Below are 13,837 nucleotides of genomic sequence, written 5' to 3'. Positions count from 1 at the left end.
TGCCTTCTTTTTCAAATAAAGATAGCAAGAGAACAAATAAAAAATTATAATAGGAGTAAATTAGAAAGTTGCTTAAAATTGCATGCTCTATCTGAATCATGAAAGATAAAAATTGGGTTCAGTGTCCCTTTAATTCTGACTTTCATTCTCTTAAATAAAATGTGGAAAACTATAAATAATCTCAATAAAAACCAAGTTATATAAAAAATTCAACTTTTTTAGATAAACTTTCTACAAAAATGCCTTAATGTCTAACCCTTGAAGTTTAGACTTCAAATTCCAAATGTTTCTCATTTAATAATATGTCCGGATTATTCCACTCTAGAACATTAAAGGGACACTAAAGTCAAAATTAGACTTTTATGATTCAGAAAGAGCATACAGTTTTAAGAGACTTTCCAATTTACTTCTAATATCAAATTGTATACAGTCTTTTTTATATGTACACTTTGTAAGGCACCAGCCCCTACTGAGCATGTGCAAGAGTTTACAGTGTATATATGTAATTGATTGGCTGATGGCTGTCACATGTCTTTTTATTATGCAATTCTACTGCATTCATTGATCATTTCACCTTCATACCCATTGGGTTACATCCATAAACTGCTCTAAAATGTTCACAAATGCTTTGTTTCCCAAAAAGTCAATGATATTCTTTTTATGTTCGTGCACTCCATACTTTAGTTTTCTTTCTGCCCTTTTGAACACTAGATGACAGCAATGTTGTCACAATATATAACATTGTTAAAAGTATGCTTTCAAAACTGCTGTCATATAGTGCTCCAAAGACGTGCGCGCTCTTCAGCCTAACTACTTTTCAACAAAGGATATGAAATGAAATAATATTTTGATTAAAAAAATTTTTAATTTAAATTACACTGTATTTCACTATCTGAATTGTGGATGGAAAATGTTGGGTTTAATGTCTGTCCCCTTAAAGGGACATTAATCCTAATATTTTTCTTTCATGATTCAGATAGAGAATACCATTTTAAACAACTTTCTAAATTACTTCTGTTATCTAATTTGCTTCATTCTCTTGATATTCCTCCCTGAAAAGCATATCTAGATAGGCTCAGTAGCTTCTGATTGGTGGCTGCACATATTTTCCTCATGTGATTGGCTCACCCATGTGTATTGCTATTTCTTTAACAAAGGAAATCTAAAGAATGAAGCAAATTAGATAATAGAAGTAAATTGGAATGTTGTTTAAAATTGTATTCTCTGTCTGAATCATGAAAGAAAATGTTTGGGTTTAATGTCCCTTTGAAGACAAAATATTGTATTACTCACAAGTAATGGTGAACCCCAAACAGTGACTCTCATTTTTTTTATAGTGTTATACTCTTCTTTATAATTGGTGGTGGAATTCCAATTAAAACAGATTACAAGTGGAGCAAAAAATTGCGCTTTTGCAAGCACGTTATTTGTGCTCCACTCGTGATGCCAGTGCACGCAAATGTGCACTGATATTTCAAGTTAAGCGCAATGCAAACTCAACCTCATGTTCTCATCAAGAGAGTACGCTTCCATAGGCTCCAATGGAAGCCTCATTCTCATGCCAATAGTCACGGCAGAGAACCTAGCGCAGTGAAGGGGGTAAGTCTGGCGCAAATATTAAATATATATGTATATAATATATACATATATATTTATGTGTGTATATACACATATTACAAATATATATATGTATATAAGCATATACATATATATTTATAGTAATAACACAGTCCCCATAGACCGCTATGTAAAGGTACTTTTCAGTATCGTCTTTTTCTAACACCCCACATCTGCACACTTTAACCCCTTAAAACTGCTTTGTGCATATATATATATATATATATATATATATATTTTTTTTTAAATTATTTTTAGTAATAAAAAGGAACAAAACTCTTTATTTTGGGGGCAATTGGGGGACATTTTTTAAATTAACCAGAGGTCTGACTGCATATTGCTACCACAAACTTTATGATTTCATTAACCAGCCACTTGTAATGGTTTGTTATTTTAAGGGATAGTAAATGCAATATTTTTCTTTCATGATTCAGATAGAGCAGAAATTTTTAGCAACTTTCTAATTTACTCCTATTATCAATTTTTCTTTGTTCTCTTGGTATCTTTATTTGAAAAGCAGAAATGTAAGCTTAAGAGCCGGCCCATTTTTGGTTGAGAAATTGGGTTGCACTTGCTTATTGGTTTGCTAAATGTAGCCACCAATCACAAGCGCTAGTCAGGGTGCTGAAACCAAAAATGGGCCGGCTCCTTAGCTTATATTCCTACTTTTTCAAATAAAGATACCAAGAGAACAAAGAAAAATTTGATAATAGGAGTAAATTAGAGAGTTGCTTAAAATTGCCTGCTCTATCTGCATCATGAAAGATAAAATTTGGGTTTACTGTCCTACATATCCTAATGTGTTTGCCCGTTTACTGGTGCACATTAAATTAGCGCTCCACTTGTTTTCTAGCCATAAATGTCTGCTGTATTTTCCTATGGAGTGTGTGACCAGATAAATCAGAAAACAAGCGATCCTGTTGGTACAATGTTGACTAATGAGGGTTGCTTGTCATTCTCAGCGTGTGAATGGTCATTTATTTTATACAGGAGTCTTTTTTTAATTCGATGTAGAAACCAAATGGATTTTCACAGTTTCCTGGCTCTGTTCCTTGTTAGATAAATTTTATGATAGAAGTTTAACCCTTGCAAAAATATAGCTAACATCCTGCTCGGACGTAGCTGGTGATTGGCAGGTGCATGCATGTGCCACTGTCCCACTGCATGGGCCCCCAGATGTTTTGTAACTACATTTCCCATGATGCTGAGACACTCTTTAGGCTGTCTGAGCATCATGGGAAATGTAGTTCCAAAACATCTGGGGGCCCAAGGTTGTTGACCCCTGGTCTATTTGGTTCACCAGCCATGTCAAGCTGCTATGTGTTTAACCTATTTGTAAACACATGGTTTGCATTAGAAAGTCTCTTTAACCCTTTGATGACAGGGTTAATTTGTCTACATCGGAACAACGTTCCTTGAAGTAAACAAATTAAAATCCCGCGATCATGCTCGCAATCGCGAGATTTCAATGATGGGATCCTGGAAGCGTTGTTGGCTTTAGAACAGCCAAACGGTTAGGACGTTCTATTTCGTCCTTATGGCTCTAAAGCCCTGCGCGGTTAGGATGGAATAGAACGTCATAACGGTGTTAAAAGGTTATAGTAACAACATCTTTAATAATGAATTCCTTTCAGCAACTAGTCACTTATTATTTCACTTTAAATTGCACATGCTGAGGCCTAGTAATGTCTGTTGTGTCTGCAGGGCACATCTCATAACGCTGCAACAATCTTCACTAGATGTAAAGCACTTAAAGGCTGAAGCATATTTGTGGTAAAGGACATTGCTTTGTAGTAGAATATGACTTCATTTGTCAAGAGCAAACAATGTATTATCTCCTGGTTTAAACTAAAGCAGAGGCAAGCTCTGACTCACATCTTTTTTCAAGTTTCAATAAAAATCAGTTGTTTTTCCACATTCTTTTTTTCCCATTTCATGTTTGACGCTAGAAAATGGCAGGAAATGACTCATATATAATAGATTCAGTAAAACCAACGGCCTATTGCAATATATCCAGATTAGCAACTGCTTTATAGGTAATGTTTTGGATATGTGAGCAGTGACTTTATGGTAGAAAATCATTTGGTGGCTCTGCAAATTTGAGAAGATTAGCAGCAGTTTAATGATAAAGGGCTCAATGTATTAGATCAGATCTACTAGGTGTGATCGACAAGCCCTACTCTAACGCCTTTGCTTGCATGAGAACAGGGGCACCCCCAAGCTTGGGTATCTTTTGCCCAGGCTACAAAATGTCCTATCCATTTTGACATTAAAGGGACACTAATATATATATATAAAAAATCAGCCAAGTCTGCACATTTAAAAAAAACAAAATAACCCTTAATTACTCATAATGTTTCTCAATAGCCAAACTCCACCCACAGCTTGCTTTATTTGAAGGAGCCAATCAAGACTTATTACTGGAGTAGTCAAGCCTAGCCACAGTCATTGTGCATTGTTTTGCAGCTGGTTAGGTAATCCCCCTACTGAGGCCAGTTAGTGACAGGTATGTAGCAGGGTCAGCCTTGAGAAGTCTTCTGGGCGCATTTCCAGTTCTGAAACTTAGAAAACCCACAATTTTTATAATAAAATTACTTATAATATATATATATATACACACACACACACACACATTATATGCATTTTTGTTTTTAATTTTAAAAATATCTCACAAAAGCAGTGATATTTAACTTTTTTTTTCTAATTTTTAAAACTACCTTTTTTTTTTTACAGGTATATAGAATTATTAGAAAAGATTAAATTGGGAGGAGGAGAGAATGCTGTTCTACGACATACACAAAGAAATAAGAAAGTGTTAGTCCGTGAGAGACTCCGAATGCTTTTGGATGAGGAACCCTTTCTGGAGCTGTCCCCTTTTGCGGGTCTCGGCTTACCATATGGTGATGTTCCCACTGCAGGATGTGTGAGTGGTGAGAGTTTAATACATTTTATACAAATTGTAGTTTTTTTATAACCATGGTCATTTCCCTAATAAAAGAGATTGTACAAATGCAGCCTAAAGGGAGACTAAACGCAAAATGAAACGTTTATGATTGTTAGAGCATGCAATTAAGAAAAAAACTTTCTAATTTACTTAGATTATCAAAATGTGCACAATCTTTTTATATGCCATAAACTGTCTGAGGCATCCTACTGAGCGTGTGCAAGAGCTCACAGTATATATGTTTTGTTATTGTCTGATAGCTGTCACATGATACTGGGGGTGGGAAGATGGAATTAGCTTTGAAATTTGATAGAAAAAAAGTCTTCTACTCGTTTGAAATTCAAAGTAAATGCTGTTGCATTGTTTATTTGTCAATTATGCTTTGTACTGTATTTAATGGTCCTTAAAGGAAAAATGGCAGATCAATGTATAGTTTTAGATATTAAATATAATAGTTATAGGAGCTCTATGGCAAAGACAATGCAATAACAAAAAGGACTGATAATCAGGGAGAAAAATCACACAAAATTCTGAGGATTTTATTAAACCTTATATTGCAATGTAGGGGTCACATCCAGACCCCTGTATAGTGAGCTAAACATTACTCAAGCTAAAATGTACATTTATAAAATTATTTGAGGGACCTACCTGTGACAGCATTCAGTGAACCACATACTCATATCTCGTTTGTATACACTTTATGTTCAGTAGGGGCTGGTGCCTCAAAATGTGTGCAAAGAAAAAGGAGCACAATTTAGTAATATAATCAAATGGTTTTTTTTTATTGTGGGCTCCATCTGAATCATTTAAAGGGATTGTGTGCTGTAAAATTGTTTTTACTTTAATGTGTTTCGAATGACTTGTTACAACAGCTGCAGAGTATATAATATATATATATATATATATATATATATATATATATATATATATATATATATATATATATATATATATATATATATATATATATAAAATTGGTAACATAGCAGGGCCGGACTGGGAATAAAAAGCAGCCCTGGAAAAATATGAAGACCAGCCCTATTTGCTGTTGAGTCGGTAGAATGCACATGCCCCATTTTTCTCAAAGGGGATTATTGGGACACTCCTTCCCCAATATTTTTGACAAAATTAAATTATATTACTTTGTATTAAATACAGATGTCAGATTGATGTTATATAGCAACCCTACAACCAAACTGAATCTATTAATAACCTTTTAAAATTGTAGCTTTCCAGCCCCAGCTGCTGCAGCCCACCAGGAAATCTCCTGGTATCCTGGTAGGCCAATCCGGCCCTGTAACATAGGTTTATTTTTGTATTTGAAACTACTGTTTTTATTCTTTTCAACCACAGCCCATTAAAATGGGTTGGGCTTGCAGGGAAATCAGACAAACACACATGCTGCTGTATATTATCTTTGCCTGTAAATCAAAGCCCAATACTTAGAGAGAACAATAGAAAATTACAATTTTATTGCTCCTCTCTTCTACTTCCTTCTGGCTATGCTTGCACAGCTTTTCTTTAACCTATACTTAAAGGTATATAAACCCCCAAATTTTTCTTTCATGATTCAGATAGAGCATGCCATTTTAAGCAACTTTCTAATTAACTCCTATTATCATTTTCTTTGTTCTCTTGATATCTTTATTTGAAAAGCAGGAATGTAAGCTTAGGAGCCAGCCAATTTTTGGTTCAACGCCTGGGTAGCCCTTGCTGATTGGTGGCTAAATGAAGCTACCAATCAGCAAGCGCTACCCACTTGCTATGCACTTCAATTTGAAATAGAAACATGTTTGCTATATAGTCCCATAAGCAAAAATGCTTCTAGTTAAAGTTATTATATTTTTTCTTGCATACTCACATATCCTGTGAAGGCCTGTGCACCAGTATACAAACTCAGAGAGCTGAAGATGGCCTCTATTCCTTCTGTGAAAAGTGATTTGTGTCATACAAGCCACTGACTCTCTGAGCATGCATGGTGTTTCAATACTGGTGCACAAGCTCTCATAGGATATGTATGTATGCCGCAGAAAAAACGTAGTAACTTTTTCTAGATGCATTTTTGCTAATAGAAGTATATTGCGAAAATGCTTCTATTTCACATTAAAACGCACCCATTTACATTTTAATTTTGACCTTTCTATCCCTTTAAGTATAGAAACTTTAAAGGAACAGTATACATCAATTTTCATATAACTGCATGTAATTGACACTACTATAAAGAAGAATATGCACAGGTAATGATCTAAAACTCCAGTATAAAACCTTTTAAAAACTTACTTAGAAGCTCCCAATGTATCACTGTTGATGTGGTTAGGCTGGGGCACCCACTGAAATTGGCTGAGTAAGCAGGAATAGCAGACACCCTCCCCTGCATAGGAAAAGACCCATTATATAAATAGGAAAATGCTGGAATCTGTAGACATCAGTATACATCTAATACTTTGGGGCATGGTTAGGAGTCTAAAAATCAGAACAATGTTATTTAAAAATAAGCAAAACTATATATATATATATATATATATATATATATATATATATATATATATATATATATATATATATATATATATATATATATATATATATATATATATATATATATATACACGTTGATTGGATTAGGCGTGTTAGTCCAGAGATTTAGATATCAAAATAACAAGAGTATTGCATTGAGCAATGATACTTTTTTATTGGACTAACTATACATATATATAAAAAAGTATCATTGCTCAATGCAATACTCTTGTTATTTTGAGATATATATATATATTTTGTTACAAAAACACTCCCAGATGAGAAAGATAAATCTATTGTACAATGTCCCTTTAAGTATAGGTACTGAAACCACAGGCAAAATCAACTATTTCAAATGTCAAAATAAAGTAAAAAATAACTATTTGTAAATATTTTCAATGCACTCCAGCAGTTAAAATGGATAATTGGGAACAAATTAAAGGGGAGAAAAAAAAGGCTATACTGTCCCTTTAAAGAAACATTTTGATTTTAGTATCCGATTAAAGGATCTAAACATAAAGGCATAAAAGTATGTCTTTAGGATCATTGTAATCTAGACTTTAAAGGGACATAACAGCATTTTAAAAAGAAACTGCTATAATTTGTTTTATTACAGCACTGTTGCTTGCATATAACTTCAAGGGGGTTAATAACATTTAGCTAAAGGGGATTAAAGTCATTTTTTATTTATGCATCAGAAATTATTCACTGTATTGCTAAAGATCTGCACACAAAAACAATCTTTTTAAAGCATTTAGAATGCATATTTTGTTAGAAAAATAGGCATGTTTTGTAGACCTGGGACACACCCCTTGAAAATCCTCTTGAATGTTATTTATCTTACTTCCTTTGCTGTAGCCAATAAGGGACATATATAAATGAGCTCTTAAACATATCAGCCAATCACTCTACAGCACTTAGGAATGTCATAATTCTGCATTTCCCAGAGAGCACTCCAGATTTTCTGTGGGGGGGGGGGGGGGAATGGGAACACTACAATATTATGAGTTTAATTACAGTAAAAGGGGGCAAAATAGGTAATGAAAGTGCATTGCAAATGTTTTTAATTATACATTAAACATTTTATGGTGGACTACATTTTGAATTTAAAGGGACACTAAACCCAATTTTTTTCTTTCATGATTCAGATAGAACATGCAATTTTAAGCAACTTTCTAATTTACTCCTATTATAAATGTTTATTCATTCTCTTGCTATCTTTATTTGAAAAAGCAGGAATGTAAGCTTAAAGGGATAGTAAACCTAAATTTGTTCTTTCATGATTAGGTTAGAGTATGCAATTATAAGCAACTTTCTAATTTGCTCCTATTATCAATTTATCTTCGTTCTCTTGCTATTTTTATTTGAAAAGGCAAGAATGAAAGCTTTGGAGCCGGCCGATTTTTTTTTTGTTCACTACCCTGGATAGGGCTTGCTGATTGGTGCCTGCATTTAGCCATCCAATCCGCAAGCGCATTGGGCTGGCTCCAAAGCTTTTATTCCTCCTTTTTCAAATAAAGATAGCAAGAGAACGAAGAAAAATTGATAATAGAAGTAAATTATAAAGCTGCTTAAAATTGAATGGTTTAGTATCCCTTTAAGAGCTGGCCCATTTTTGGTTCATCACCTGGGTAGTGCTTGCTTATTGATGGCTAAATGTTTCCACCAATCAGCAAGTGCTACCTAGGTGCTGAACCAAAAATAGACTGGCCCCTAACCTTAAATTGCTGCTTTTCAAATAAAGATAGCAAGAGAACGAATAAAAATTGATAACAGAAGTAAATTAGAAAGTTGCCTAAAATTGCATGCTCTATCTGAATCATGAAAAAAAAAAATGGTTTTAATATTCCTTTAAGGAATGGATTATGTTTTTTTTTGGGTTTTTTTTGTTTTGCATTTTATAATTGGGGGGAGGAATGAAAACTGAACTGAATTTATTTCTGTACATTTCTTGTAGGTGTTGGAAAAGTCTCTGGGGTTTGGTGTGCGTTTACAGCTACTGATGCTACTGTCAAAGGCGGCACCTCATATCCAATCTCAGTTAAGAAACAGCTGAGAGTGCAAGAGATCGCAATGAAGAACAGACTTCCTACTATTTACCTAGTAGATAGTGCAGGAGCTTTCCTACCACTGCAGGTAAATGTATTCACATACTCTATTATCTTTACATTTGTGTGTTACGTCCCTTTGCTATAATGATGTTATTTTGTGCACAGGCAGAAATCTTCCCTGATAAGGAGCATGGTGGACGAACCTTCTACAATGAAGCCGTCATGTCCTCAATGCAGATCCCACAGGTATAGTTTATTTTAGACCTCAGGGTATGGCATTAGCACTCAGCTGCACCCAGGCTAGGGTTTAACCCCTTAAGGACCACAGCACTTTTCCATTTTCTGTCCGTTTGGGACCAAGGCTATTTTTGCATTTCTGCAGTGTTTGTGTTTAGCTGTAATTTTCCTCTTACTCATTTACTGTAACCACACATATTATATACCGTTTTTCTCGCCACTAAATGGACTTTCTAAAGATACCATTATTTTCATCATATCTTATAATTTACTATAAAAAAAATTATAAAATATGAGGAAAAAATGGAAAAAAACACACTTTTTCTAACTTTGACCCCCAAAATCTGTTACATATCTACAACCACCAAAAAACACCTATGCTAAATTGTTTCTAAATTTTGTCCTGAGTTTAGAAATACCCAATATTTACATGTGCTTTGCTTTTTTTGCAAGTTATAGGGCCATAAATACAAGTAGCACTTTGCTATTTCCAAACCACTTTTTTTCAAAATTAGCGCTAGTTACATTGGGACACTGATATCTTTCAGGAATCCCTGAATATCCCTTGACATGTATATATTTTTTTTTAGAAGACATCTCAAAGTATTGATCTAGGCCAATTTTGGTATATTTCATGCCACCATTTCACTACCAAATGCGATCAAATAAAAAAAATTGTTCACTTTTTCACAAATTGTTTCACAAACTTTAGGTTTCTCACTGAAATTATTTACAAACAACTTGTGCAATTATGGCACAAATGGTTGTAAATGCTTCTCTGGGATCCCCTTTGTTCAGAAATTCCAGACATATATGGCTTTGGCATTGCTTTTTGGTATTTAGAAGGCCGCAAAATGCCACTGCGCACCACACATGTATTATGCCCAGCATTGAAGGGGTTAATTAGGAAGCTTGTAGGGAGCTTTTAGGGTTAATTTTAGCTTTAGTATAATGTAGTAGACAACCCAAAGTATTGATCTAGGCCCATTTTGGTATATTTTAGGTTTCTCACTGAAATTATTTACAAACAGCTTTTTGGTATTTAGAAGGCCGCAAAATGCCACTGCGCACCACACATGTATTATGCCCAGCATTGAAGGGGTTAATTAGGGAGCTTGTAGGGAGCTTGCAGGGTTAATTTTAGCTTTAGTGTAGGTATCAACCTCCCACATGACACATCACACCCCCTGATCCCTCCCAAACAGCTCTCTTCCCTCCCCCACCCCACAATTGTCCCCGCCATCTTAAGTACTGGCAGTAAGTCTGCCAGTACTAAAATAAGATTTTTTGGGGGATTTAAAAAAAAAAAAAGATAATTCTGCTCTGTAGGATCCCCCCTTAGCCCCCAACCTCCCTGATCCCCCCCAAACAGCTCTCTAACCCCCCTCTCTGCCTTATTATGCACCATATTGGGTACTGGCAGCTGTCTGCCAGTACCCAGTTTGAAATCAAATATATTTTTTATTATATTTTATTATTTTAAAAAATATATTTTCTGTAGTGTAGCTGCCCCCCCTCAACCCCCAACCTCCCACCCTCCCAGATCGTTAAATAACAACTTAATTTCTGTTCCCACCCTCTCTCCCACCGTGTAACACTTAACTTTTGTTCCATAGTGTAGGGTTCCCACCCGCGCGCGCGCGCACCCGCTCCCGTGCACGCGCGCGCACCCACTCACGTGCATGCGCGCACCCGCGCACACGCGCGCGCACTCGATCTCGCCCCCTTCCCCACCGATGGCCGCCCACCCGCCTCCCTGGATCAGCTCCCACCCACCAACGAACATGGCCATTGATGGCCGATGCAGAGAGGGCCACAGGGTGGCTCTCTCTTCATCGGTGGGCTAAAAAATGTTATAGCAGGATGCCTCAATATCGAGGCATCACTGCTATAACATGAAAGCAGTTGGAAGTGATCAGGATCGCTTCCACTGCTTTCAAAGACCAACGACGTACGGGGTACGTCCTTGGTCATTAACTGCATTTTTTTGCAGGACGTACCCCATACGTCGTTGGTCGTTAAGGGGTTAAAGGTATTCTTACTGGAACACACCCACTTGATCAAGTATAAATATATCGGTACATTCTGTTATGTCATTGGCAATATATTACAATACTCTATCTTGGTTTTAGGGACGTAAAAGTCAACATTACACTCATATTTCAGATAGAGCTTGCAATTTTAAAAGACTTTAAATCTGTAAATTTGCTTCATTTTCTTGACATTCTTTGTTGAAAAGCATACCTAGGAAGGCTCAGGAACAGCAATACACTATTGGGAGTAAGTTGGTGATTGGTGGCTACACACATATGCCTCTTGTCATTGACTCACCAGATGTGTTCTGCTAAGTCCCAGTAGTGCATTGCTACTCTGGAGCTGACTTTAAAGGGAGAGTATACCCTAATTCCCCCCCCCCCCTTTATTTATTTCCAGTGATCCAATTTACCTGCTGGAGTGTATTAAATTGTTTACAAATAGTTAATTTTACTTTATTTGTGCATTTGAAATAGCTGATTTTGCCTATCGTATATCTCCCTATACTGAAAATGTATTTACTTAAAGGGACAGGTGTAGTCAAAATCAAAATACAATATTTTTAAAGAATAATATATACATAAAAGGTGCCCTTTACATGTATTAAATATTTTGCATTTAAAGTACTTAACAATAAAAAGAAAGTTCCCTGCTTTTGCACTCCTCATAGCAGGTTTCCAGTACATACATAATTTACACTCTCCACACAGTTAACTGCTTTTCTACAGTCCCCAGCTAGATATAAGTGCAGCCAAAATCACTGAATTCTTGTGAAAGTAAGTCCATTAGGGAAGAAATAGCATTCTTCACATTATATTGAAGTGTAGGAATACGTGCCTGTCCCCCTGCCCCCTTAGCACTGCAGCCTTTCAAATTGCTGCAGAGAAAATAATAAATCAGGAGCTTCAGAGACACTGGCAGCTGATATTCATACCCTTGCTGCTCCGAGAATGTAACCCTATAGGTCCCTTTAAGTATAGGCTAAAGAAAAGATGTGTGCTTTGTATTTTACACCACATTGGGTCCTTTCAGTATTATTACATTTAAGCTTTGCACTTTCCACTTTATATTTTAGTACATTTAGATTTAGATCCAGCAGTGATTTTACAAATTATGATTATGTTTTGAAAGTTTCTGTGTTACTTTAACTAATTAGGATCATACTTTGTATATGTATGTGTATCTTTTACAACTTACATTGCATTTTATATTTTTTCTATTGTAAAAGAAAACACAGCTTCAGAAAGTGGGAGGTACAGGGGAGTTCCCTGGGTATGTCTGAAGCTCTCTCACAAGTCTTCTGAAATTTTGTAAGCAGTTTACACAAGCTGGTCTCACTGATCTGTATGCAGGTGAAGTTTGCTCAAAATTGACAATACACCTATTTTACTGACATAAAAGTGATATATGCTAAACTATAGGCAAAAGCAATTTCAGTTTTATTTGTAATTGATGCAAACTGAGCCTTTATATCAGCCCCAGGTATTCTCCAGTTACCTTCTCTTTCCCCTGTGAAATGTTGTATCCTAGAGAGCTTCATTACTTTCTGTGGAAGGCATCTCTCATCTGTCTGGGACTTCCAGGTTCCACATTATTCTTAGAAAATTCAGTAAGTTAACCCCCTGTGAAGACTTCACTATAATTTCACTCCAAACTAGAGAATATCTATTTATCTGGCCCATAGAAAGTAATGAAGCTCTCTGGGAAATTTAATCTGTCAGTTTTACAGTTTTATTTTACATATAAAAAATGTGCATTGTAATTTGTAAAAGATACACATAAATATACAAAATATGATCCTACTTTGTTACAGTTACACAGAAACTCTGAAACCATAATCAGAATTAGTAAAATCACAATCCTAAATACACTGCTGCATGCAAAGTAAAATGCAAAGTAAAAAATGCAAAGTTTAAATGTAATAAAACATAATCTGAAGTGTAAATTAATATAAAATACAAAGCACAAAGTGAATGTGCATCTGAACTCTCATGTCATGAGATGCACTGGGCTTGTCTTTCCTTCACATACAGAAATACAGGGAACACCCCTTAGAGAAGTAAAGCACAATCTGCCTTTTAAGATTTTCACTAGGGATCTCAGTGCTGGAGGATCACTTTAGATCATCTCACTTCAGCCGAGAGCTTTAGATCATCAGACTCTATTGGTCTTTGGTATACAGACATAGATAATATAAAAAAGCATGTGTGTGTACAGAAAGGGATAAAATAAGGATATCTGATTTCCCTGCAAGCTCAACCCATTTGATTGATTGTGGTTTCAAAGAACAAAATCAGCTATTTTAAATACAATAATAAACCTAAAGGAGCAATTTCTCATACATTTTACACCCTGCAGCTAGTATAACAAGTCAATGGATACATATTAAAGGGACAGTCTAGTCCAAAATAAACTTTCATGATTTAGATAGAGAATG

The 13,837-nt window shown here is 35.4% G+C and overlaps 1 protein-coding gene and 1 long non-coding RNA gene across 3 annotated transcripts in view; one reads left to right on the top strand and one right to left on the bottom strand.

The window, feature by feature from the left end:
• LOC128640920 (uncharacterized) overlaps positions 1-13,837 on the bottom strand; it is a 131,504-nt gene that overhangs the window by 73,877 nt on the left and 43,790 nt on the right. The gene's annotated exons all lie outside the window — the stretch shown is intronic.
• The window catches only part of LOC128640919 (biotin-dependent 3-methylcrotonyl-coenzyme A carboxylase beta1 subunit), a 57,935-nt gene that overhangs the window by 3,512 nt on the left and 40,586 nt on the right, over positions 1-13,837 (top strand). For both annotated transcript variants that reach the window (XM_053693371.1, XM_053693370.1), the window contains exons 2-4: positions 4,351-4,547; positions 9,036-9,214; positions 9,295-9,375. In XM_053693371.1, the coding sequence (XP_053549346.1) occupies positions 4,351-4,547; positions 9,036-9,214; positions 9,295-9,375 (457 nt within the window). The remainder of the gene's footprint in view (positions 1-4,350; positions 4,548-9,035; positions 9,215-9,294; positions 9,376-13,837) is intronic.

This window comes from Bombina bombina, chromosome 10 (assembly GCF_027579735.1).
Source record: "Bombina bombina isolate aBomBom1 chromosome 10, aBomBom1.pri, whole genome shotgun sequence".
Taxonomy (NCBI): domain Eukaryota; kingdom Metazoa; phylum Chordata; class Amphibia; order Anura; family Bombinatoridae; genus Bombina; species Bombina bombina.
This window is presented reverse-complemented; position numbering and strand designations above follow the sequence as displayed.